The sequence below is a fragment of the Macaca fascicularis genome, chromosome 1, assembly GCF_037993035.2.
Source record: "Macaca fascicularis isolate 582-1 chromosome 1, T2T-MFA8v1.1".
NCBI lineage: Eukaryota > Metazoa > Chordata > Mammalia > Primates > Cercopithecidae > Macaca > Macaca fascicularis.
In genome coordinates, this window is record NC_088375.1 from 64040461 (window position 1) to 64068381 (window position 27921).

The 27921-nt window shown below is 42.4% G+C and overlaps 1 protein-coding gene across 14 annotated transcripts in view; it reads left to right on the forward strand.

Annotated features, from left to right (window-relative positions):
* The window catches only part of SRGAP2 (SLIT-ROBO Rho GTPase activating protein 2), a 249014-nt gene that overhangs the window by 1253 nt on the left and 219840 nt on the right, over positions 1-27921 (forward strand). For all 14 annotated transcript variants that reach the window (XR_012432328.1, XR_012432330.1, XR_012432329.1 and 11 more), the window contains exon 2: positions 640-1248. Coding sequence is in view for 9 of the 14 variants with exons in the window: in XM_045395993.3 (XP_045251928.1) it covers positions 1182-1248 (67 nt within the window). In the remaining 5 variants the exon portion in view is untranslated. The remainder of the gene's footprint in view (positions 1-639; positions 1249-27921) is intronic.

The following is a 27921-nucleotide window of genomic DNA, read 5'->3' on the forward strand; positions in this document are numbered from 1 at the left end:
GGTTTTCCCGGCTCCGACCCTATCCTCTAACCCGTTTCCTGCTTCAGCTGACCACATTGTTTTCCTGGATGTGTCCCGTGCCGAGCAGGCTTTTTCCTGCAGATTTGCCCCCCCTCACCCCGCCACCAACATTTTGCTGCCAAGAGAAGCTAGTAACCAAAAACAAAACAACTGGGAGGAGGGGCGGGAGGAGAAGAAAAGTTGTGCCCGGGTGGCTTGTCCCTCCCCGGCTTTGATCCCCTTTGATGTACAGGGAGGTGCCCCGGCCGGGGGTCTGGGGCCCCGTCCGGGGCTAGGTCGGGAGGGCTCTCTCAGGCTGGCCGCTGCCCAACGCTGGCGGGGCTCGGGAGGCCACCGAGGTGCCGCAGTCCCCGCCCGGTGCCCCGCGTTCCTGCAGTCCCCGCCCGAAGCCCGCGCAGGCGGCTGCTCCAAAGTGTTTTCTTTCAGCCTTAAAACAAAATCCGGAGGGAGCTTCCTTCCTCCCCACCTCGCCGCGCCGGGCTCTGCGGGCCAGGAGGCGTTAAGCCGACAGGAATGGGCCCAGGGCGGGCTCGGAACGACGTCCCCTACCCCACCCCCGCCGCGATTAGGATCTGCGCTCTGGCTGATCGCCCCCTCCCCCTTTTCCTGCATTTACAGGCAAGTGAACCGGAGCAAACGACTTCCGATCCAGTCTGCGCTGCTGCGGCTCCCGTTTGGGATTTGATTTGCAGCATCTTTGAGCCTCTACGACAAAAAACCGCGAAGCACGCCCAGCCCTCTCCCGGTACCCCGAAAAGCACCCACTCCCTCCCGGGGACACAGCTGGGCGCGTCCACACCCCCGCAGCCCCACACCATGTTGTGCGGAAGGACTTCCACTCCCTGCCTGTGTCGTTGATGTCAGACCCCAGGCCAGCCTCCGGGCGCTGCAGTTCTCCCGGCTAATGCTGAGGCTGCGGCTCCGGCTCTAGCACAGGCACCAGCCGCCGCCGCACCCGGCCCCAGCGCCCACCGTCTGCATGTGCCCGCCGTAGCCGCCTGCCCAGCCCGCAGCCCGCGCTCCACGGAGCGCTGGAGACCACCGCGGGGGGCCCCTTGTGCCCTCGAGAGAAGCGGTCTTGGAGGTATTGATTTAGGTGTTTGGATTTTTTCCGTGGATCTATCAATTCACAATTCGAATTTGGAAGAAAGAAGGAAAACATGACGTCTCCAGCCAAATTCAAAAAGGATAAGGAGATCATAGCAGAGTACGATACTCAGGTCAAAGGTAAGGGCTTTGAAAAATAGCACACTGCAAATGCTCTGTGCACTGGTGAGGCGTGTATTTCCACCGTGATTTGCAGGTTGTTCATTTCTTTGGGTGGAGCAGATGGGGGCAGGCTGACCCCAGAGGTGGTTTGTTTCATAGATGGGTCTGAACCTCCAAAGGATGGGCAGTGCCAGGGGCCATTGACACTGGAAAGGAATTTTTGGAGTGGGCTGTAGGAGTATCTTTGTAGGGCTGACCATGATTTTGGCAGCCCTTTCCCCCAAGCTGGACAGGGTGGGGGGAGGGGCAGGAGGCTCTTAGAGAAAGGCACAATTTGCCTCCGGTTCTCTGGGTCAGGTTTCCTTAAAAGACAACTGAAATCTGACAGGTGTTTGGACGTTTGTTTCAGAGATTGAAGAGGAGTCCAGACAGAAAGGCAACCTTGAGAAGGTGTACCATTTGGAGAGCCTTGGGAGAGGCGGGGTTTTTCAGATGCACTGTATTAAAACATGAGATTTGCTGTGGCATTGGCACCAAAAGTCCATTGCCACCTTGGGTGCACCTTGCACCTGCCTGGTCTCTGGTCGGCCTGCATACAATCAGAGACCATGGAATAAGGCCACCAACGCCCGGTCTCCGCCCTCACCTAAATCTGAATAGAGTTGTTAGGGTAGCCGGTTGGTGCTGATTCTGGAAAATGGGAAGACATAATTGTTTAACCCTTCTGTGCTGTGACCCTCTGCTCTAGAAGACATGCTTTTAAAGCCCCATTTCCCTCTCCTGAAAAATGTGAAGGGTAAAGCAAAATGAGGACTAGGAGAAACCAAGTGACCTGTCTTCTCATCTGGTCGACTGTCTGACTTGACTCATGAATAAGAGCCCTTACTCAGATAGCGTTTTTTAAACCAGCACTTCCCATAGGAAGGGTTCCTGCCTGTTAAAAGAGCTGCAGCATGTGTTTGTGCAAGGCACTGTCCCTTCCTGGTCAGTCACTGGAAAGAGCCATGTGGCTCCAGCCCATTGAGACCTTAGCTGGAGAGTGGAAGAGGTGGGTGGCCTTGAATGTTACACCACATGGTTGGAGCTCTGGGTTTTCCTTTGTTTCAGAGTACAGAGGGAGGGGCCCCTCCTTTCCCTGCACCAGTGCAAGGAGACCTTTTCCTATCAGAGAGGACCTGGGAAGGGCCATGTCTCCCCTCTAATGATTGCTGGGGGTTGGGGGTAGGGGTAGAGTTTGAAATGGGCAGCTCCCTTGTCTCTTGGAAGGTTGGAAGGTAGTCTGAAGTCCTCATTGTACCTACAGGATCTTTTTTATGTCATTAGTTTGGTCAATGCTGGAGGTACCCTAAGGGGCCTTCTATCCACTTGGATGAAAACATTGGTAGGTTTATTACAGAGATGGGGGAGTTAAGTGATTGATAGCTTCAGTTGAACTGGGATTGAGAGAGGTGTGGTTGTGAGTTATAATTGAGGTCTTGGCCTCTTGTCACTGTTCATAATCCAGGCCTGTTTTTGTAAACAATAGGCCACTGACCTCCGTGTCCTGTCCAGATGCACTGCATTTGCTCTTGGAATCCCCCCTGCAGTTTTAACCAGATATGTCTTTTTTTTTTTTGTACACATCCTATTCTTAAACTGTTGCCGTCGGGAGTGTTAATAACTTTGATCTTCCCAGATTTCTCTCCAGAAGCATGCCATTTGACTAAGGTGCAAAGTGATTTTAAATGTTTATTTTTTGGAAGGTTCAAGGCAATAGGTGTTAATAGAACCATATCTGCCAATTTCTTTTTGGCAATGGATTTCTCAAGAGTGTCTCAAAATTAAACACTTCGGATATTTACAAACATTGCTCATTGAGATGATGTAATGCAGATGGCTATTTGGGTTTTCTCTTCAACCTTGCCACAAACAGGAGACTGTTTTGCTTTGCTCTGATATTTTTCCATTGATACTATTCAGGATCATAGAATTTAATAGGTGGCTGAGCATGATGTCTTGTTCTGAGAAGGTGCCTGATGAATGCTTATGGAACTGATTTGAATAGTTTAGTCCTTCATTTTACAGCTGAGGAGAATACAGAGAACTGAAGAGGCTTGTCCAAGGTCACACAGCTAGATGGTGGCAGATCTGAAACTAGAAGCAGGTTTACCAACTCTCAATTCCCTATTCTGTATCTTTACTATGAAACATCATCTGACCAGGGTGGGAAAAAAATAAAAAATTCTTAAGGAGCCCAAATCTGTCAATGAATAATGGTAGTAATAATGATAATGATAATAGTAGATTACATTTTGGTTGCTCATTATGTTCCAGTCTGTCCCAAGTGCTTTAAATGAATGGTCTGGTTTAATCCTCACATCAACCCAGGAAATGGGTATTATTATCACCTTCCATTCACCATATAAGGAAACTGAGGCTTAGAGAGGATGAGAAGCCCTTCCAAAGTCACACAGCCAAACCATGGCAGCTTGACTTCATTCCTTTATTTATTAACTATTTATTGAGTGCTTGCTATGTGTTCTGGGGATTGGCAATACAGCTGGGAAGAAGAAAAAGTCTCCACCCTCGTGGAGCTTATATTCTGGAAGCTGGGCTCTCTATGGAACAGCGCAGAATTTGCAGACAAAGGGCCTGCGATCTGATTTGGCTCTGCCCCCCACTAGCTAGAAGCCCTGGGTCAGAATTATTATGAGTGTCAGCTTTTTATGTGTTATATGGGACTCATGGTGCTGCCAGACTTACTTCTCTTACAGATGCCAAGACAAAAAGAAAATCACTGTAACAGCTATGCCGTTTGGTTTGGTGGTTAAGTGCAATTTTTAGAGTCAAAGGGATTCAGGTTTAAATCTTGGTTCTGCCGGTTGCTAGCCTTTCACTTCGGGCAAGTTACCTGACTCGTCTGAGCCTCAGTTTTCCTATTTGGAAAATAGGTAAAATAAAATAGATTTCCTAAGGTAATAGTGAGTTGTTGATGAGATATATAAATTATTTAGAACAGTATCTGGCACTTGTAAGTGCTCAATAATGGTACGGTCTACTCTGTGAGCCTTTCTTTTGCTGAATTGGGCTGACTATTGAGACTGCATTGCATATTCACTCCCAAAATGCCAGCTATTAAATGATAGGAAATAAGTCAAGGAATGAAACTTGAGTTCTAGCTTAAGTTCATTTAGTCGTAACAAAAGATCTCGGGTCAGTCACTTAAACCCTCTGGACATCAGTTTCTTTTTCTGTTAGTGAACAAGTAAACTAATTATTGGCCACTGTGGTTCTGCATGTCTTTGACCAGAGTCCCAGGTCCTGTTTTTTCAGTCAGAATTGTTTGAGTCAAATGGACTCTAAATGGGACCCTCATCTCATGGGACCCTTTCTGGGACCCTCTCTATCCCTTGATTTTGCCTCCCTATAAACTACCTGCTTGCATGTGCCCTGAGGAACTCCTGAGGCTTCAGCCCCAACCCTACCCCAGAGTGGTTTTATGAGGGGTGTGCCTTCTTAGTCAGCCTGTGTTGTAGTGTCTTTTTAAAAACCATCATTGTTTCTGGTTTGTGGGTGCTCAGATTCCTTTGAAAGTTCATGCCTCTCGATGTCTGACTGAAAGCAATAATATTCTTAGTCTTTTTACATAGCTCTTTCCAATTTACAGTGTGCTTTCATATGTGGTTGTCCCTCAGTATCCTCAGGGGATTGGTTCTAGGAGTGCCCCCACTTCCCCCAGGATACCAAAATCTTCAGATGCTCAAGTCCCTGATAAATAATGGTGTAGTATTTGCATACAACCTATGTACACACATCCTCCTGTATACTTTAAATCATCTCTAGATTACTTATAATAGCTAATACAGTGTAAATGCTATGTAAATAGTTGTTATAATGCTTTTAAAATTCGTATTATTTTAAATTGTTATATTGTTATTTTTATTGTTATTTTTTTTTTCCTGAATATTTGCTATTCCCATTTGGTTGAATATGTGGATATGGAACCTGCAGGTATGGAGGGCTGATGTACAATAATCTCTGGAAATTCTTTACAACCCTGGTCGTATTCATGGTCATAACCTGAAGCCTTTGGCCTCTAGCCTGTTAGCTTGTTGCTGGGATTGGAGCAGCGAAAGTGGTAAGGTGCAGGGCATGGTTACCAGGGTTGTGAATCTGGGTGGTATTTGGGTGAATACACATGACTGCATACAGTCCCAGCTGTTGTTCTTTCCTTATTTAAGGCCCCTTTCCTTTACTCTCTCCATACCTTGAGTTTTTACAGTCTCCCAGAAAGCTTGAGATTGACAGTTCATGCAAATATTCCAGGAGAAATAGTCTGAAACAGAGTGGCACTGTATGCTGAGCAGTCACATTTTCTTTCTTGAGAACATTAGGGGTCTTGTCTTTTTTTTTTATGTCTTAGGAGAGCAGTGTATGTGTACCACAGAGCTGGAAGTGAAATTTTGTAATTTCCATCTGGAGCATTTTGATAGAAAAAGTGCAGGCCTTTGCCTGGAACAGTTTAACCCTTTCAGGACCCTTCAAGAGCAGGAGATGAAATTTAAAACTGGAGTCATATTGTGTATGTATATGTACTTGGGAATGCTGATGCCTGGTATATAAACAAGCTCTTTCCCTTGGGAGGTCTCAGCGATTTTTCATTCACGCCAAAAAAGGTCTTCTCCAAAGCTTCTTTCCTCACAGCTCCCATTCCCCAAGGGAGCTTTAAATATAATCAGTTAATCAGTTTTAAATATAATCAGTTAAATATAATCAGTTTGAAAAGCTGCAGTAAAACATTTAGTTGGAATCCTCAAGCAGATGCTGTCATTTTCCTGTAAGATGATTGAGGGCTCCTCATCCCTTGCTCAGGGGAAAAAACAGCAACAAAAAAAGCTACTCTGCAGCAGTAAGGTGAACTCCTGGAAGAAAATGAAGCTCTTGGAAGCATTCAAGTACCATACTCTACATCTTGCAATTGAAAGACCCTGGAGGAAGGTGGTGGGCAAGGAGCCAGGAGATGCAGTGTACTGTGCAAAGAAGCAGTAGTTGGAAACAGTGTTCATGAGGGGTCCTTAGCTTTTTCAATTTCAGGTGTTCTTTTGGGGAATGAGAACAGAAATTTCCTTTGAAGAAGCCTATCTGGTAGTTATGGCCACATCTGTTATGTATCATGCAGTTTGAAAGCTTCGACAGGCTCTGATCATTTCTCTGCTATGAGGTGTCCAGAGTTTGACCTAGATGCAGTATGTAGGCACCCTTACTATTAAAATCAACAGGTGCCCAGACCCTGACTCCCATTATTCACACCAGATAAATTGGGCTACCCAGTGACCCCTGTAGAGTTCTCCTTCCAGAAGTGAGTACTCTTCATGGGAATTGTGCTTACCTTATACCCTTGACCTCTGACAGCTACGTTAGGAAAATATGTCATATTGCAGGGAAAAAGCAGTTGATATGTAGATTTCTGGTTGTAATAAAATTAAAATGAACAGTTTTAACCTGGTGTCAGCTCCAGAATTGACTTTTTGGGGAATCTGGGAAAGTTGCCTTGGAAGTTATTTGGTTTAAAAATAAATAATAGCAGCACTTAAAAGCAGTTTTAAAAATTACAAAATTAACACCCTTATTGATTTTACAATAATGTGTAGGAACTCTCATATCTCCCTTACTCTCTGTAATTGTGGTAGAATACACAGGAGATTGACCATCTTAACCATTCTAGAGTACAGTTCAGTAGCATTAAGCACATTCACATTGTTGTGCAACCATCACTACCATCCATCTACGCGACTCTTTTCATCTTGCAAAAATGAAACTTTATACCCGTTAAACAACAACTCCCTATTCCCTCCTGCCCCTATCTCTGGCAAGCATCACTGTACTTTGTCTCTATTTGATAACTCCAGATACTGCAGGTAAGTCGAATCATAGTGTATATATTTTTTGTTACTGGCTTATTTCACTTCCTGTAATGTCCTCAAAATTCATCCATGTTGTAGCATATGTCCACATTTCTTTCTTTTTTAAGGTTGAATAATATTTAATTGTATATATATATCCCATTTTGTTTACCCATTCGTTCATTGATGAACACTTGGGTTGCTTCTACCTTTTGCCTAGTTTGAATAATGCTGCTGTGAACATAGGTGTAACATAGGTGTATTCTTTTTTCTTTCTTTTTTTTTTCAGATGGGGTCTCACTCTGTCACCCAGGCTGGATTGCAGTGGCTTGATCACGGCTCACTGCAGCCTTGACCTCCTGGGCTCAAGTGATCCTCCCACCTCAGCCTCCCAAGTAGCTGGGGCTATAGGCACATGCTACCATACCTGGCTGGTTTTAAAATTTTTCATAGAGATGAAGTCTCCCTATATTGCACAGGCTGGTTATTTTTTTAAAAGGTACACTATACCAAAGTTTTATAAGCCTGTATATACATTTCTATATAATCACTTGTCCTGATAAATTTTTTAAACTTAAGGTTTTAATATGTGCATTAGCTTGTATATTAGTATATTATTAATTGTAAAGTTGTACACCTTTTAATAATTACGTGAATTACTAAACTTTTACCATATTTTTAATAGCTTTATTGAGATTTAATTGACATTTAATAAATTGCACATATTTAAGGTATACAATTTGATAGACTTTGACATATATAACACTCATAAAACAACACAATGAAGATAGTGAATCTAATCATTACCACCAAAGTTTCTTCATTATAATGTATTAATAAACCAGTACTATTGGCCAGGCACGGTGGCTCACATCTGTAATCCTAGCACTTTGGGAGGCCAAGGTGGGAGGATTGCTTGAGCCCAGGAGTTCAAGACTGAATCGGGAAACATAGTGGGACCCCATCTCTGCAAGGAAAGAAAAAAACAAACAAAAAGACTGGCTGGGCACGGTGGCTTATGCCTGTAATCCCAGAACTTTGGGAGGCTGAGGTGGGCAGATCACCTGAGGTCAGGAGTTCAAGACCAGCCTGGCCAATATGGTGAAACTCTGTCTCTACTAAAAATAAAAAAAATAGCCGGGTGTGGTGGCAGGCACCTGTAATCCCAGCTACTCGGGAGGCTGAGGCACGAGAATCCCTTGAACCTGGGAGACAGAGGTTGCAGTGAGCCGAGATCTCGCCATTGCACTGCAGCCTGGGCAACTAGAGTGAGACTCCATTTCAAAAAAAAAAAAAAAAAAATTATCTGGGTGTGATGGCACATACCTGTAGTCCTAGGCTCTCTTAGGAGTGAAGCAGGAGGATTGCTTGAGCCCAAGAGTTCGAGATTGTAGGGAGCCATGATTGCACCATTGTACTCTAGCCTAGGTGATAGAGCTAATAATTATGTTATAGAAAAGTCATTAGCTTCAAGATAACTAAGTGAAAGCCTGGTATTAACAAATTTTAAAAAGTAACAAATAATGATCTAAGCCACCCAGATTAGTTTCTGGAAAATTTGTTTAACCAAGACAATCTCCAAGGGAAGTCGGGTTAATAATTGTATCTCAGCCATTACTCTGCTTTTAGGAGGGAAGGTACAGGATGGAGTGAGAAAGAAAAGAAAAAAAAATCATGGCCATGTTAGGAGTGGACTAATGACAGTATCTTTTTACATATAGATATGGCTTGGCTGGGCGCAGTGGCTTACGCCTGTAATCCCAGCACTTTGGCAAGCCAAGGTGGATGGATCACCTGAGGTCTGGAGTTTGAGACCAGCCTGGCCAACATGGTAAAACCTCATCTCTACAAAAATACAAAAATTAGCTGGGCTTGGTGGTGGGTGCCTGTAATACCAGCTACTTAGGAGGCTGAGGGAGGAGAATCGCTTGAACCCAGGAGGTGGAGGTTGCAGTGAGCGAGATTGTGCCACTGCACTCCAGCCTGGGTGACAGAGCAAGCCTCCGTCTCAAAAACAAAAAAACAAATGAAAAAATAGATCTGGCTTGAACCAGTTTTAGGGCCTCATGCCTTTTTAGAAGGGGTCACAAATGAGCCAGATATCAAGGAGAGGGTCTAGGGGCTCCCACTGGAGATCTACTCAAAATATTTTTAATATGGCTTCTTTCTTCTAATGATTGACTTCCTATTGCCTGCTAAATACAGACCAACTTTCTAAGGTAGATATGAACTTCCTTCTTAGTCTGACTGCAACCTCTTGTTTCAACCACATTTTTTATTTTGTTTTAGGAGGACTGGAAGTCTAACTTGACTGCTTACCATTCTTTAAACATGTAGACTACTAGCTAACGTTTGCTCTTTGTTGGATGCTTACCACTTACTAGGCATTATGCTAAATACTTTATGTAGATTATTCCATAATCCTTACTCCAACTTTAGGAAAAAGATGTTACTAGTATCCCATTTTACTGATGAAAAAAATGAGGTGTAGGACATTCAGTTATTCCGCCAGGGTCTGCAACTGGTGAATGATGGAATAGGAACCTTGGTTGTCACCAGAGTCTGAGTTCTGCGTGTTGTTCATGGAATGCCCCTTTTTCGCTGCCCAGTCCCATATCTTCACCTTTTGAAATCTCACCCTTCTGCCAGGTACAGTGGATCACCTGAGGTCGGGAGTTCGAGACCAGCCTGACTAACATGGTGAAACCCCGTCTCTACTTAAAATATAAAATTAGCTGGGGGTGGTGGCACATGCCTGTAATCCCAGCTACTTGTGAGGCTGAGGCAGGAGAATGACTGGAACCCAGGAGTTGGAGGTTGCTGTGAGCCGAGATCACGCCATTGCACTCCAGCCTGGGCAATAAGAGTGAAACTCCATCTCAAAAAAAAAAAAAAAAAAAAAAAAAAAAAATCTCACCTTTCTGGTAAAGCCCAACGTTTCTGGGATTCCTTCCTTAATTGCTCTGACCAGAAATAACCCTTCTTTTCTATTTCACCCACACAGTACTTCTCTTAATAGCTCTCATATGGCATTGATCTCATACTGCCTTATGTTTGGAATATTTGTATTTCATTCTTTTTTCTTCTACCAGACTTCTGAATGTAGGAATGTTTTGAAGTTGTGTAGTGCAATGCAAAGAATATAGGCTCTGGAACCAGCCCTCAGTTGGAGTCTTGTCAACTTCACTTCTTTGCTGTGTGACTTTGCTCAAGTCACTCAGCTTCTCTTCCAAGCCCCCTCTTCTGTGACATGGAGATAATGAGACCTATCTTGCTATTAATTGCAGTTGTGTTTAGAGTACTGGCTCAGTGTATGGCAAATATTAAATACTAAATAAATAGTTTATTATAAGGTCCCTTCAGATAGGAAACGTGTCTGGAAGACTGTTGTAGCTCAAATGGTGGCTGTCAGTAAACACTTATTGTCTGTAGTACTGAATGAATAAATGGATGACCTAACTACTGCAAATAATCTTTTGGAAGTAGTTTAATTGTATCCTGACACTACATCTTGCACAGTGTCACCAGACTGATTTTTAAAAACTCATTTTTTTTTTGCTAAGGTCATAGCATAAAAGACTGTTACTATTAATCACTTCCCACTTGCCCTGCTTACATTTTATACCGCCTTACAGCTGAACTGCCTCTAGTTTCCTTTCTTTATCATGTTGTGTCATGGTTTGTGCTTTATCCATGCTGTGCCCTCTCTTTGGAATGGGTCCTCTTCCTTGAACCTGGAAAACTTATTCATCCTTTAAAGCCCAGCTCAGATGCCACCCCTCCAGGAAGCCTTCTCTGCTACCCTGTGCAGGATCCCAAGCAGGATTTCTTAGCATCTTCCCTTGCCTTCTGCACAGAGTTCATCAGTACGCTCTCAGCATCTCCTCCGCAGTGTCTTTGTACACTCTTGTATTATTGCACTCATCATATTACATGGCAATCTCTTCGTTTACATCTCTTTGTTTACAACTCACTGAACACCTTCAGGAAAAAACGGTCTTTTATTCATTTCTGCATGTCCAGCTCCTGACACATAGTAAGCACTACAATGTTTATAAGTTGAATTGAACTGTCTTCTGAGTTGAGTTTGGATGTGACAGTGCCATGATGGCATGCTTCTGCATTTCTCCCCCATTCCAGTAATAAACCCATGTTAATATTATTTGAAATTTGATATAGATTAAACACTGTGAATATATTTGCATTATACAAGGACAAGTACAAACTACATAGCCTTATGGATTCTCCCCCATGGGAGTGTGTTTCTCCTTAAATTTATTGCGGGCACGGCCCTCTTTAGAATCGCTGCCCTCTTTAGAATCACTGCCCTAGAGCTATACTTGAGTTGACCAAATTTCTTCACTCACATCTCTTACCTTGGAAACCAAGAAAAATGTTAACACTGAAATTCCCGAGAGTTTAAAACAAACATAAGGCTTTCTGTAATTGAAGCAAAAACCCATTCTACGTTTGTCCAGGATTTATTCACCATTTTTATCAGGCACTAAAAGTCTAAGTTTGAGAAAGTTCATCTGTCTTGACCTGGAGTTAAAACTGGGTTGACTTGAAAAAGGAACTGTTTTGTTACTCTTTCGAAGCACGGTGTGGAGAGAGTTATTGCCTGGTTAGAACCAGCTGTGAGATCTTTGGTAAATGGGGAAGGAAAGGTCCTAAGGGACAAGCAGGAAAATGGTCCCTTTTGGGTTTTCAAGTCATTTGGTATGAAATAGCCTTGACCTTATTTATATGTTGTGAATGAATGGTTCTGAACTTGAAATATGTATTTGTGTGGAAGAAAAACAGTTGGGACATGTTCTTCCATTTTGGTGTATATTTTAGGATGTCATCCTTTAGGGAGAAGGCAGATTCTCTTTGGGTTTTTTTTTTTTTTTTTTTCTTAACCATATCTTCTAAATGCATTAATCAGTGGAGAGGTGACCCAGAAGTCACTGTGAAAGTTGGGACCTTATCTTTGCTGTTTGATCCCAGATCTTGCATTTAAAATCATGGCATGGTGGGCAGGATCTGAATACTCTCCCTGGAGAAGATGACCCTGGCAGCCATGGGTGGCTGGGTGGCCAGGGCTCCACAGGAGGACAAAGCACAGAAAACAGAGGGACTCAAGAACATGAGGTGGCCATGACAAGCCATGCCATAAGCTTTAAGAAATATGTCTTGTTTCTGAAGAGTTGGCTGTTGCCAACTCTTTTCTCTAAACATTGAAATCCCTTAGAAATTTGCTTCCTTTTCCCATTAGTTTTTTTGTGTGCGTGTGTTTATTGTTTTGGTAGGCGGTGGAGATGCTGCACCAGAGCTTGTCAGATGAGTAAGCTGCTCTTTGGGAAGACATCTTGACTGAGGTACCTATTCTGGAGCAACATTTCTTTTGGGCCAATACAGTACTTTGTAACACGTTGAGCTATAGAATTCTATATAGGCAGAATGATCCTAAGGGAAAGAGTGCTGGACTGGGAGGCAGAAAGCTTGGGTTCTAGTTTAGCTTTGTCATTTACTACTGTGATTTTGGAGATAACTCACCTAAGGTCTCAAAATCCCTAGTTTCCCTGTAAAATCCCTATAAAATGGGAACAACAATTCTTGGCCCTTATAATGACGATGATGATGGCTAGCGTTTATCAAGTGCTTCTTATGTCGCAGCTCTGTTTTAGGTGATTTACATATATGAACTCATGAATTTCTCAGCAGCCCTGTGAGGTAGCTGCTATTATTATCCCCATTTTACAGATGACGCACAATGAGGTTAAATAACTTGCTCTGAAGCACATGGCTAGTAAGTGATGAGGACAGATTATGAACCCAAACTGACTTAACACTGATGTGAGGCTGAAATGAAAGAATTCAGTTGAAACTATGAGATGATGTATACACTCAGTTGATTATCCTCATTTCCTAGTAACTTGTTACAATAAAGAATTAATGCAGTGTTTTAAATGTCTTTCTGTTACATACCTACTCTACCTCCCTATGCCTTGGTCTTCTCATCTAAGAAACTAGGGGTTAAACATTAGGAACTTTCTAAGATCCTTCCAGGTTTCAGGGTTCATGATTCTTGTTTATTAATATGTTGAAGATTGGCCGGGCTGGGTGCCTCAAGCCTGTAATCCCAGCACTTTGGGAGGGCGAGGCAGCCCGATCATCTAAAGTCAGGAGTTCAAGACCAGCCTGGCCAACATGGTGAAACCCTGTCTCTACTAAAAATACAAAAATTAGCCGGGCATGGTGGCGGGCACCTGTAATTAATCTCAGCTACTTGGGAGCCTGAGGCAGGAGAATCGCTTGAACCTGGAAGGCGGAGGTTGCAGTGAGCCCAGATTGCACCATTGCACTCCAGCCTAGGTGACAGAGCAAGACTCCATCTCAAAAACAAACAAACAAAAAAGATGTTGAAGGTGATGATTTGTCCCTTTTAAGTAGACACACTTGAAAGTACAAAAACCATTATATTCTCTGAATGACATTCTTTCCACCCCCAGAACTTGCCATGCCTGCATGGCTGCTGCACACTTATGGAGGATAGGCCCCAGGTGGTAGGTAGTACCAGAGTGGCAGCTGACCTGGAGAGCAGTTGAAATGATACTTGTTGAAATATCATGATCTAATAGGAAGATGTGCCTCACAGCTGGAGAAAAATCGAGGGGAGAGAGAGTTACTTGATGGGCCTACAGTTGAACTTGTGACTGGATCCACTAGGGACAATGAATGCTTTAATCAGGATAACTATTAAACTTTGGACTTCCAGTAAGCTCAGAGACTTCCAGAGTTAGAAAATTCCCTGCTGTAACTGGTTTGTATGGTTTTCCCCGTCCATGTTGGTGGGCCAGAAATGGAATTTGTGTAACTCTTGGTATTACAGATATTTATGTTGTTGTGTGCAGTACTTAAATTTAAAAGAAAAAGGAAGTTAATTGATTGTCCTTAACGAAAATTAAAGAAATAAGGAAGTGGAAGGCTCTTAATCTCTGACATCTGGTTTGGGACAAACCTGGGGGAGGGAGTGTGGTTATGGAACTGGTATAGGGTTGATCTAGACATCTGGGTTGTTCGGGAAGTGCCTTCAGGCCCTTTTAGGATGTGGAGTGGCCTCTTGCCTCTTTTTTTTTTTTTTTTTTTGAGATGGAGTCTTCCTCTGTCGCCCAGGTTGGAGTGCAGTGGCCGGATCTCAGCTCACTGCAAGCTCCGCCTCCCGGGTTCACGCCATTCTCCTGCCTCAGCCTCCCGAGTAGCTGGGACTACAGGTGCCCGTCACCTCGCCCGGCTAGTTTTTTGTATTTTTTAGTAGAGATGGGGTTTCACCATGTTAGCCAGGATGGTCTCGATCTCCTGACCTTGTGATCCACCCGTCTCGGCCTTTCAAAGTGCTGGGATTACAGGCTTGAGCCACCGCGCCCGGCTGGCCTCTTGCCTCTTATGTTGCTCTTTATATATTAGGCCCTTTGTCAACTAAGGAGTTTCTTTGAGGATTGTGATGAAGCATGTCGTAATGCGGAATTGAAATATTTTCATGTTTATGTTTGTTTTATTTTCACCTAATGAATAGGCTAAGTAGCAGTCTGTTGTTTTAAATGAGTACTATTAATAATAATGACAACTCATATTTTTATCATTACAGCATTTAAAAAATATCATTCATAAGGAGGAAGAAATGTAGGGTAATGGAGGACAAGCTTTGTAATGTTGAAGATGTCATTCCACCTTTGGGATTCTCAACTTCTCAGCTGGAAAGTGGAAAGATGGATTACTAGTTCCTTGCTTCATGATTTTTAGGACATATGAACAAAAAATGGTTATTGTTAAGTGAGTTGTCACATAGAATCTGGATGTTGATTATTGTCCTGGAGGAAAGATAGAAACCAGAGAATAGATAGCACAGGTTCTTCCTACTCCCCTCTCCTGCTTCTGGTTTAAGGTTTCATCTTTCTTTTTCTTTGTTTTCTTCTTAAAGGTTTCATCTTTAAACGACATTAATTAGGCTTTGTGTTTTTAGCCATTATTAGAGTCCGTTGTGCTGTATCTCTTGATCTCTCTTATTTATTCAGTGATTTGTGGTTATGTAAGTTATCTCAGTTCTTTGCTGTCAGCAATTTTAAATCAAACATTGAAGCATTTTAGGTGGATGACGTGTTACTTTGATTAATGAGTTCTTGATCTGGATATTTTAAGGCCAGTAACAACACAATGTGGAAACACCTAATTCTCCTTAAAACTACAATTGTGTTCTCACTGCCAAAGCTGAAACTGATTTGTGCCAGTTACTTCTTTTTAACAGTGAATGTGTGTGTATGAGCTTTCTTTTGCTGTTTTGGCCAGGGAGCAGGACTGCCAGTCCAGAAAGGCCAGCTCTTCTGGATTCAGTAGCAAAAGAGTTAATCATTAAGCAGAAACAGAAACCTCCCAAGTTTCTAACCTTCTCTTGCGTTAAATCTCCTTACTCCTAGTAGAAGTAAAGGCATATGCACACTTATGCATGCGCGTGTGCGCATGCACACACAACCACCATACACACAAATACTCTAACAAAACTTAATGTAAAATGATCTCATGTTTATGAGAGCTGGAATTACTTGGGAGGGATACTTGTGTTCTGCAGGCTTAGTGGGCACGATGTGAAAGCAAGGCTATTTGGCCTGTGGAGATTGAAGATAAGAGCGTGATATGTAATTGAGTAAGAATTTGAAAAATTATCCGATAACGTTAGGAGCAGCAAAGCAACTGCTTGTGCCTTTTTATGCTGGAAACTATTTGGAGTAGGAGTGAGGAGCTAGCATTGTTTTCAGGGCGTGGGAACCCCCTCCCCACCTCACTAGCCAAATATGTTTGCCTAGGCCGAGAGTGTCAGGTCTCTGAGAGATCATGACAGAGTATTTAAATACATTCTGCCCTCGGGCAGTTCTTCAGTCTTAATCATTTCAGGAAAAGGGCTGTCAGCTAACCTTTAAAATCCTTTCCAGAATAGTATACCACAGCCCATCTTCCCATCTCGTTCCAGTGACCCACCCAATCTATAAATGGTCAGTTCCTTCATTTGCAGAACTTGAAAGTTTAAAGAAGAGACTTGATGAATTGAACTCATGTTTTTGCTGCTGTGGCCACACCCTCTGTACAGACCTTTGCTTCATTTGGGTTCTCAGCAATTTGGGAAGGAGGAGGCTATTGATGAAACTTTCGAGGCGTTGGCTTATAGCTACTGGAGTGTTCTTCTTTCCAGTCCCCTCCTCTCCTCACTTCCTCCAGTGTTGGGACACTTTGTATTGAACAAGAAGATCATGAGCTAATTTCAACCTGACAGCCATTTATTTAGTACCTACTGTATGTTTTCTTTTCTTTTTTTTTTTGAGGCGGAGTCTTGCTCTGTCACTCAGGCTGGAGTGCAGTGATGTGATCTTGGCTCACTGCAACTTCTGACTCCCGGGTTCAAGCGATTCTCCTGCCTCAGCCTCCTGAGTAGCTGGGATTACGGGTGTGCACCACCACACCCGGCTAATTTTTATATTTTTAGTAGAGGCGGGGTTTCACCATGTTGGTCAGGCTGGTCTCGAACTCCTGACCTTATGATCAGCCTGCCTCAGCCTCCCAAAGTGCTGGGATTATAGGTGTGAGCCACCGCGCCTGTCCCGTATGTTTTATACTACGCTAAGTTGTGGGCATAGAGAGATACAGAAAAAAGTTTCTGCCTTCAAGGAGCTGCAGTCTATTAGAAATGTCTTAGTCCATTTTCTGTGGATTATAACACAATACCTGAAACTGGGTAATTTGCAAAGAAACAATTTTTTTTTTTTTTCCAGTTCTGGAGGCTGGGAAGTCCAAGATTGAGGGCTGAATCTGGTGAGGGCCTTCTTGCTGATGGAAAATCTCCACAGAGTCCCGAGGTGGCGCAGGATATCACATAGAGAGGGAGCTGAGTGTGTAAACTTGCCAGCTCATGTCCCTCTTCCTCTTCTTAAAAAGTCACTAGTTTCACTGCCAAGATAACTCATTAATCTATTAATCCATTAATGATGGCATGCCTTCATGATACAGTCACCTCTTGAAGGCCCCACCATGGGGATTAAGTTTCAACATGAGATTTGGAGGGGACATTCAAACAATAGCAAGAGAGGTGGACGGATTACGCAAGTATAGTGATAGGGTCACAGTAGAGAGATATTGAAGGCTCTGTGGACAAGGAATAGTCTAACAGTGAGTAATGCTGATGAGACTGGTTGATAGAGGAAGATGATGATGTTACATAGTATTTACAGGACACAAGGCAGTCTATGAAGTGCCTCGCCATACTTTATGTTATTTAACCTCAGAATTGTACAACACAGGGCAGGATGATATCCGGCTTTTTTTGGTTATGTTTTTTTAAAAATTATTTTGAGATAATTATGCATTCACATGCAGTTGTAAGAAATAATGCAGAGAGATTGCACATCCTGTTACTTAGATTCCTCTGATGGTTAACATCTTGCAAAAGTATAACACAATACCATAATCAGGACCTTGACTGATATGTCAAAATTCTAAACAGTTCCATCACTGCAAGGATCACTCATGTTGTCCTTTTCTAGTCCTGCCCCTCCCAGTTCACTCCTTCATCTCACCCTACTGTATTCCTTAGTCCTTAACTGCTGGTAACCACTAATCTGTTGTCCATGTTTATAATCTTGTCATTTCAAGAATATTATAAAAATGGAACCATTAGCATGTAGCTTTTTAGGATTGGCCTTTTTTTTATGACTCAGCACAAGTCTCTGAAGACTCATTCAGGTTGTTGTACGTATCAATAGTGCATTCCTTTTTATTACTGAGCAGTATTCTATGGTATGAATGTATGATGGTTTGTTTAGCCCTTCACCCACTGAAGGACATATGGGTTGTTTCCTGTTTTAGGCTGTTATGAATGAAGCTGCTATGAACATTCATGTATAGATTTTTGTGTGAACAGGTATTTTTTAGAAAGTAAAGGTAAGCCAGGCATGTTGATGATTACCTATAGTCCCAGATACTCTGGAGGCTGAGGCAGGAGAATCTCTTGAGCTCAGGGGTTCAAGATGAGCCTGGGCAACATAGTGAGATCTTGTCTCCAAAAAAAATAAATAAATAAAAAAAAGATGGAGGTGGTTTTTTTGTAATGGCAAGATTGTACATTAGAAGGTAGAAAAGTAGGTTTTGCATCTTACTAGGGAAGATACATGTATATTTCTCTCTCTTTGGACTGATCATTTAAGTTGTCTCAATTTCCTTATCAATAAACTGGCATAATATATGTTCTGCCTACATCCCAGGGCAGTTGTATAGATAAATTGAGATATGGCCTCCTCCCAAGTGACTGTGATTACAGGTTCGTGCCACAATGTCGGGCTAATTTTTGTATTTTTAGTAGAGACAGGGTTTCACTGTGTTGGCCAGGCTGGTCTTGAACTCCTGACCTCAAGTGATCCTCCCAGCTTGGCCACCCAAAGTGCTGGGATTACAGGCGTGAGCCACTGTGCCTGGCCCCACAGTAGTTCTTAAATTGCAATCTAGAGACAACTCTTTTAGGCTGTCTTGCTTTTTCTAATAATTGATGTGTAGGTGTTCCTTATATGTCCTATTTACTCATTATTGACAATTATAGGTTGCAATACCTGCTCCCAGATTTAGTTTATCATCTTTCTTTTAATTGAATTATGTGATATATAAGAAATTGCAAGTCCAAGTGCGGTGGCTCACACCTGCAATCCCAGCACTTTGGGAGGCCCCGGTGGGAGGAACACTTGAGTCCAGGAGTTCTAGACCAGCCTAGGCAACATATTAAGACTCCGTCTCTACCAAAAATACAAATAAATTAGGTGGGCATGGTGATGTGCTCCTATAATCCCACCTACTCAGGAGGCTGAGGTGGGAGGATCACTTGAGCTCTAGAGGCCAAGGCTGCAGGGAGCTGTGATCATGCCAGTGCACCCCAGTCTGGATGACAGAAGGAGACTGTCTCAAAAAAAAAAAAAAAAGAAATTCCAAATTTTAATGTAGTCAAATTTACTTTTTGTTAAAGAAATTAACTTTTTCTTTATTGTCTTGATTAAGACAAACACACACAATCATAAGGATATTCTTTTGTATTTTCATCTACAAGTTTTGCCTTTCACATAACATCTTGAATAAAAAAGGAGTAAATTTTCATCAACAGTGTGAGGGAGGGATCTAACTTTATTTTATATTCCATGTGGCTATATTTATTCAAGCATTCATCTTTTCCCCCATTGATTTGTTATGTCTCATTTGTACATATATTAAGTTTATTATACATATTTGTGGGCAAGATGAGTTCTCCATCATGCTGTAGTGGTGTTGCCCCTGGATGTACATCAGGGGTTGCTGATAAGGGAATCACATGTTTTCCCCTTTGAGGTAGTGGCACTAGGATGTCCCCATAGCTTCAACCAGAATAGCTCTGCTTTTATGTTCACGATATTGGGTGTCCCACTAAGATTTTATTTGAATAACTTTTTAGATGGAACAATTTTAAAAGTTAAAAACTATAATTTTTAAACAAATTACATTTTGGATAGTTGTTTGAGATAGCAAGGGTTTCGTCTCTTATCTTGGGTTGGATGAAAAGTGTAAGACACACAGAACTCAGGACCTAGCAGCGAGGGAAGTGCAGTGCGTGTTTTTCAAAGGGAAAGGAATGCGTTGTTTTGCAGTTGTCAGTGGTTCCAAATACATCAACTATACCACAAATAATGAGTATGTAGTTTTCATGAGAGATTTAGAACTGTCTAGAGCCTAGTCCTTATCGTCTATGATCATAGAAGCCATGGAGAAAAAAAGCCTACCTATAAGAAAGTAATTAAAAAAAAATTAACCCACAGCAATACAAGAAATGACATCAGCCAGTGGATGACTGAAAATGAGTGGTGTTGATAAGAACTTGAGGAATTTTGAGATGGGAGAGGTGTGGGCCAGAATGAATAAGACCTTGATTTATGGACTAGGATTTGGCTAAGTCGAGAGTAGGAGGAAAGAACAGTGGCAGTGTGTCTTCCCTCAGTGGAGTTCCCACAGCCCCCATCGTGCTTACTGCTCCTGTATCACTTCCTACACCCTAATACAATGATGGTTTTATCCACCCTCACCCCCACCCCCACGCTCCTTCCCCCAGACCACACTCACTACCAGAAAGCTTGTGAGTTCTTTGAGGGTGGGCAGTGGGCAGCCTGTCATTTCAACATTCCCAGCCTCCAGCACCATGTTTGCATGTGGTAGGCACCCAATAAATGTGTGCCAAGTGAGTGAGTAGAGTCTTGGGCTGGAGCAGAGGAGTCATAGACAGAGGAGTAAGATCAAACTGGATAGTTTTTGATGACCTTGAAGATCAGCTAGAGTCTGACTTCATACTGGGGCAACAGAGAACAATGGGGGCACTCGGACTTGAAGAGAGATGAAGTGTGATGAAGTTGTTTCCAAGGGACTCCCTGGTTGCTCTGAGTTGCCTAGATGGGGGCAAGAGGCTTGTTCCTGCCCACACAGCATACCAGGCCCTGTGGTGGGTGCTGCAAACAAACATGCTGTTAAATGGGTTCAATTACTAGAGTCACCTATGAGGGAATTGCGAGTCCCCATTTACTGAACAAGACACTTGAGTTCAGGGAGATGATCCGAAGTGATGGTGACCCATGGTGGAATAGGGACTGCAGCTCAGGTCTGTCCAACTCCAAAGCCTGCTGGTTCTTTTATCTTGGATACCATGTTTGACCACACTGTAATTAAGAGATACCACTAAGATGGGAAGATGAGCTGCTGAGATGGGTGTGGGGTCTAGGGGTGAAGTAAGAGTCAGGAATACCTGAGGTTTTTAGTTTGGGAGACAGGGAGAACGATGGTGGCAATGGCAGAAATAGACATATGGAAGCCAGGAAGAGGTGCAGCAGTTGGGGAGAGAATGAGCGTTATTTTAGATACCCTGAGTTTGAGATGACAGTTCCATTCAAGCAGGAATTTCATTAGGCAAGTGACAATGCCACCCCCATCCGCCTTTTATTAAATCTGTCATTTTCTTTTCTTCTAAATTGGGAGTGTTGCAGAGAAACTGTGAAATAGATGACACCTCCTGTATGTGCCAAATTACCTGACCTCCTTTTGCAGCTTCTTACCTTTCACTTTGAGAAATATTTTCCCTTGAAGGGGCTTCGTGTTTGTGTGCAGGAATTAATAGCATTTTCTTTCCCCATGCCCTGTAGGGACAGAGCACAGCTAAACAAGGAGAGAGAAAACTGGAATTCTGAGCTGCCTTGCTCCGAGTTTGGTTGGAGGCCCCTTATGAGGGTCAGCTGGGAATGAAAGAAAAGTCAAGTCAAGCCCTGCCAGCACCCTCCACCACCTGACCTCCCATGGGTGACTGAAGAGCTGGCTAAAGAACAAGTTATTTTAAAGAGAGCCTGGGGAGTGTGGGAGAGGCTGAGTTCAGCAAAACATGACTGGGTGGTGCTGGTGCTGTTTCGGGGTGTGGAGGCAGGAGTGGTTAATCTCCTTAATTTGAATAATTTTGGGATGGTGAGATGGCTCTTTGATAGAGGATTTGATTGGAGATTGTGATTGTAGGATATGTTGAAAGAGGGGATCAGGCTAAAGCCATTTATAGGAAATTATATTTCAGATATTGGCAGTTGAACTTAATGTATTCCATTCTCACTTCCAAAGGCTTTGAATTTTTAGTGTTATTTCTATTTTGAGAAGAGTGGCCTGTACTTCTCATCCAGTGTGTTCAATCCAAGGAGACTATAGGAGTTATTACTCTCCTTCTTTTAAAATTATTTCTGTGTAACAGAGATTACCCACAGTTGCCTGGAGAGGTTTAAGCCACAGTTTGGTAGAAAAAAGACCACTCAGCTGGAGGTCAGAGGCTTGGGTACCAGTGGTAGCTCTGACCCTTGCCATCAACTATGTGGCCCTGGGTAAGTCTCTAACCTTTCCTGGCCTCAGCCTCTTCAGATATAGGATGAACATATAATTCCTACATCTAGGGGTTGCTGTGTTGACTAAATGAGGTAATGTTTGTGTATCAGCTTAGCAAATTACATACCTCAAACAAATATATGCTAAGATTTTATTTGCTGCAACAGAAGAAAGTGGACCATTTCTTGGTGTTTGTTTTGATGAGACTTGACCTATATAACATTGGCTCAAGTATGTTTGTTAAAGTGAATCACCTGTTGCTTTCTGGGCCATACTTGAAATGACATGCCATGTTATGGTGAACCCCTTTTGCACCGCCTCGAGTTCAGGTTGCCTTTACACAATTTGGGCGAGATAAATGAATACACACCTTCCTCCTTCTTAGAAACAAAACAGTGACTTGGGCAGGGTAGACATTAGGAAAGTGACTTAGCTGGTAAATACGTGATTAATAATGGAGATTTGGCCTAAGTATGAGTGCGAGCCTCTGAATACGGATGGGTAAGTGATAAATAGCAAGTCTGCCAAGTTGAGCACGTTGGGGAACCTCTTGGGCTCTGTTCATGCTTGAAGTATGACTGTGCCAATACTGTACTCGCTGTTTAACAAAATGAGGTCGTACCAGTCACACTATTTTGCACGTATTTGTTTACACATCTCTCTTGTTTGCTAAGCTGTGAGCTCTTTGAGAGCAGGGACTATTTCTGTTTATCTTTGTTTTCTAGCATCTAGCACAGTGCTTAGCATATAATAAATGTTCATTGGATGGATGGATGAATGAGTGAATGAAATTCTTTGCATTTTTATTTGGTTAGAGAGATTTGTTGAAAGGCATATATGTGGGATTATTTTTGCTGTCACCTGCTAATTTCATAGATGTCTTCTCAACTATAGACCTTCACATAAGGGCAAGACCTATTTATGCATAGTTGAGTTGTAGCTGCTGCTGCCCTGGCCTGATGGCACAGTGGTGAGGACTGTCTCAACATCTGTCCCATGTCTCTTTCATAGAATAATACCCTCCCTCAGCCCCTTTTCCCTGTACCTTCCTTTCAAGGATTGCTGTGTAGTTAAGTCTGCCTCAGGCAATTTATCTTATCTGTACTTTTGTCTTCCTTATTCCTTTTCTCTTTTCCAGTGCTTATTCAGTAACCTCAAGGAAGTCTGTTCCAACCCTTCTTTGCTGTTGGTGTATTCCTATTCATGAGTTAAATCCCAAACCAAACATACTCTAATCGGGGCAGTTGAACTTGAAAAGAGCCAGTGAGAAACCTGAAAGGAGGAAAAGCCTGGCCACAAGGCTCCAAGTGAAATGAAAGCCATAAACACCAGCTTCGTCAACCTTGAAAGCTTCTAAAAGTGCCCTTAAGCCTCCTTTTGAATCACTAAAAGTTTTCACTTACCTCCCTGTCTTTCTCAAATAAAATTTCCTCTTTCTCAACTACCAGTCTTAAAAAACAAAGCAAAACAAAACACTTCACACCTCCTTCTTACTCAGTTTTACACTAGTGGAAAGAGAACGGAATTTAGAGTTGGAAGGCCAACGTGAGCGCCCTGCTGCTACTTAGTAGCTGTGTGACTCTGGAAAAGTTTCTAGGCTTTCTGTGCCTCAGTTTCTTCAACAGTTGACAATACGACCATGTATCATCAAATAATATACTATGATGTGAAGTTTATGTATATGAAGAACTCTTTCAAGCGCACAAAGCGCCAGCTACATGTCAGATATTTCTAATGTTACACCAGTTTTTAATATTGTGTTTCATTTGCACATACAGTACTTGATATCTCAATTACATTAGAGGCTAAGACAGTTTTCTACCAGCACGAGAACTGAAACACGATAGCATGCCTTTTATGGCAAAATGTGTTTGAACTTCAAACAACAAATTGATAAAACTTATTATGCAATATACCCTATCAGTAAATTAATTGAAGGCTGCCTTTAGATTGTTAGGTGTGGATGACAGGAACTTTATTTCATACTTCTTTTGTACCTGCCATTGGTGTTTAACATAGTGTTGGGTTCATAACAAGTGATTAGACAGTCTTGTTGATAGTTTGGAGAGCCATCTTAATCATGACCTAGTATCATTCTTACTTCACAGCAACCTAAATGTCTTGACTAATGTTAAACTGACTAATTTGTTTTGAAGCTGAGAATGAGAAATTGGAGGTCCTTCTGATAGATCTGAGATTCCTTTTTATTCCCGAGTTGGATAAATTAGGGTAAACAAAATCAAATACTTGTAAAAATACGGTACAAAGGAATGACATATGTATGCTGGTTCCCTAGCAGGGTAATTCCATCAGTGCCTTTAAAAAAAAAAAAAAAAAAAAAAAAAGATTACTTTCCTTCTCAACCAGCCAAGGGAGCCATTTTCCAATCTCTTATCTTGTTGGGGTGTGTTAGAAAAATATACCAAGAGCGAGAACCTGTAAGCCTGGGGTTTATTAACCTGCTTAAAACCAGTTTTACTTCAAATAGCCGATCTTTAGTGTCGACCATTGTACTTTTGTCTGCAGGGAACAACTCAAGTTTCGTCCTGTCCTCAGTAAGCAGATGAGAGGTAGGGTTGACGTTAGAAGCCAAGCTTTTGTGGAGCAATAAGATAAAATTATGAAGGAAGCCTATTGAATTCCAGGAGAGTTTAAAGAAAAGTGTAGAATACTTTGTTAGCAAGGGTATGGGTGGGCTTCTGAGTGGAGGCAGCAGGCTACACCTTGGGATGTTTCCGTCCAGATTCTGTTTCAGAAGCTTCCTAAATGTATGCAGAAGTTGTGTAATTGTATTCATAACTGTTGAATGTATTATTGGTTTGATTTGGTTTCACTGCTCCTAAGTTCCTTTTGTCTTATCTTGCAAGCATATCACTGTGAGTACTTAAATCATTAACAACTCATTAAAACTCTTTTGACCATTTTCATTTTCTACCAAGCTGAAGCCTGGGTGTGGTGGAAACTTGTGCTGGCCTGCTTGACTGTGCTGTACCTGAGCAGCTCCTAGCAGTTTGGCTGTCAAAAGGCCACTGAATAAACAAATTGATAGGAATGGCGGACATAATCTGTGCAGTTCCTTGAAAAGAAGGAAGGGGCTGCAGAATACAGGATAGTCAAGGATGCTTTTCTTCAACCTGAAGGACTCTTCAGCAATTAACACCTTGACTCTCTTTTTATGCAACGCATTTTTTTTTTTGTCCTCTCAGAGATTCTATTTGTACTTATTATTTTCTTCTTTCAGGATTTCTATAGCTTCTTTTAGAGACTCAAAGTGCTTCCGGTTTTGTTACCACATTTATTATTTAGGGGCAGGAATTAAGGTCTTGATGGAGATGAAGTGGTACATCACTTACTGGGTTGTGGAAGCAGTCTACCACAGGCAGTTGCAGCATTTCTTCTGGTTATGTGTTGAGAGAGATAATATATATGTACACATACATATACATACACACACACACACACACACATACATCTTACCTTATTTAGGATCTCCCATAAGAGAATTTTAAGTATTCATAATTTCTATATATTTTAAATGGCTCATAAGTAAAGAAAAAAGGTTTCTCTGCTTTTGACTTGAATTGTTGAACTATTTGTCCCTTAGTAAACTGATCAATTGCCACGCAGATTGAGAGAAAACCATTCAATCAATCAAAATGTTTCTGCTACATTGGCATGCTTTGTAATGGAAATGAAAACGACAGCATGTTTTTGTCAGTTTAAATGAATAGGTTTCCTTTAGATCGATGCTGAAGTTGGCATTATAGGTATCTAGCCTGTGAATGCTAATAATTAATTATGGAAATGCCTCATGGAAGCACTTGAACTTACCCCTGCATCTTACAGATATATCTGCCTGTTGGTGAAGTGTATGCCAGCGTTGGCATTTCTTGTGAGTGCTGGCATGACCCACAACACAGCCTCTGTGGTACCAGAGGGCCCTGTACTGTCTTCAAAGACATTTGGTTCAGTGCATTAAAAAAATTCATTCATTCAATCACTAATTCATTCATGTACTCAACACATGATTATGTATGCCCACTATGTACCAGGCTCTGGTCTCGTGCTAGAGATAGAGTTATTAACAAGACAGAACAAGTCCGTGCTTTCATGGAGCGGTTTTTTTTTTTTTTTTTTTTTGTTTTTTTGAGACAGAGCCCAGGCTGGAGTGCAGTGGCGTGATCTTGGCTCAGTGCAACCTCTGCCCTCTACCTCCCGGGTTCAAGCGATTCTCCTGCCTCAGTCTCCCAAGTAGTTGGGACTATAGGCACACGCCACCACGCCCGGCTAATTTTTGTATTTTTTTTAGTAGAGATGGGGTTTTACCATATTGGCCAGGCTGGTCTCAAACTCCTGACCTTGTGATCCACTTGCCTCGGCCTCCCAAAGTGTTGGGATTACAGGCGTGAACCACCATACCCAGCCCGGAATGATATTCTTAACATATGGACTTTTGCAAGGAAGAGTGGCAGTGGCAGCATTGTATGGGGAGCTCTGATTCTCATTTATGCAAGATGTGTAATGCCTTTCTAAAGAATAGTGTTGCTGCTTACAGCTCGGGCTTGGAGATAAGACCCACCACTCTGCAGGTCCACTTGAACTTCTTTGTAAGCCCACTTGAACTAATCTGGAAGAGTTTCAAGCTTTGGTACCCTATTTGCCTACAGCTGGGTACAAAACCGCCTATTGGATATGATTTTAGGGCTGTTGTCAAGGTCCCCTGGAGGTGGATGGACTGAAGACATCTCTTCTACTGGTAGCTTTTTCTCTTTAAAACATTCTTTTATTGTATCTCACTCAAAAGGCTAGCTGTTTATTTATACTTTAGTATGAGATTCCATTTGTTTCTTTACAAGATTTTGATAAGGGTCTAAGGCTACTAGATGCCAGTCTAGTGAGGGAGGGCACTCTGGGGGGAAGTAAGCAGGTATATGGGGCTAAAATCAAAAGATTGAAGCACCTCCAGTTGGACCTACTTAACAGTTTTGCTTAGCCTTGAACCCTTGGTCTCTCTGATAGTTAGTTTTCTAATTTATTTTTTTTGAGACGGAGTCTTGTTCTGTTGCCCAGGCTAGAGTGCAATGGCATGATCTCAGCTCACTGCAACCTCTGCCTCCCAGGTTCAAATGATTTTTGTGCCTCAGCCACCCCAGTAGCTGGGATTACAAGTGTATGTCACCACACTCATATAATTTTTGTATTTTTATTAGAGACAGAGGTTCACCATGTTGGCCAGGCTGGCTTGAACTCCTGGCCTCAAGCAATCCACTTGCCTCCGCCTCCCAAAGTGCTGGGAGTACAGATGTAAGCCATTATGCCCAGCCTCGTTTCCTAATTTTAAAAATGAAATTGTTGGAGTAGATCATCACAATCCCTTTTAGTTAAGTCTGCTCACTGAGTAGCTTTGTACCTAACTGCCCAGCTGCCCAGGCTTTGGTGTTTTTCCCCATTCTGTGCTTCGGTGAGGAGATTCTGCATTTTCTTTCCGTTTGCTTTGCCAGAAAGAGCTCTCTGTGGCAACATAGAAAATATGAACTCACTGATTTCCCCAGAAAGGGAAGAGTCCACAGCTTCAGAATGGTATCTGTCCTGGTGTCTGCATTCTGGTCAGGTGGCTGTGTTCAGTGTCTGTGCTCCCGAGCTGGGGTGCTTATCTGTAGTAGCCAGACGGGCCTGAGTGCCCACAGTAAGTTACGTTTACATAGTGGAGAGGTGAGCAAGCAGATAGTCTGAAGCAAGTAGAAAGAACACTCAGGTCAAGGTTTCCCAGCGGAAAGATTTTGAACCATCATCAGTTAAAAAGAACAGAATCTTCTCTTCTTAAGATCACTGGAAAATACATAGCCAGGGAGATCCCAAGTATCGTGGA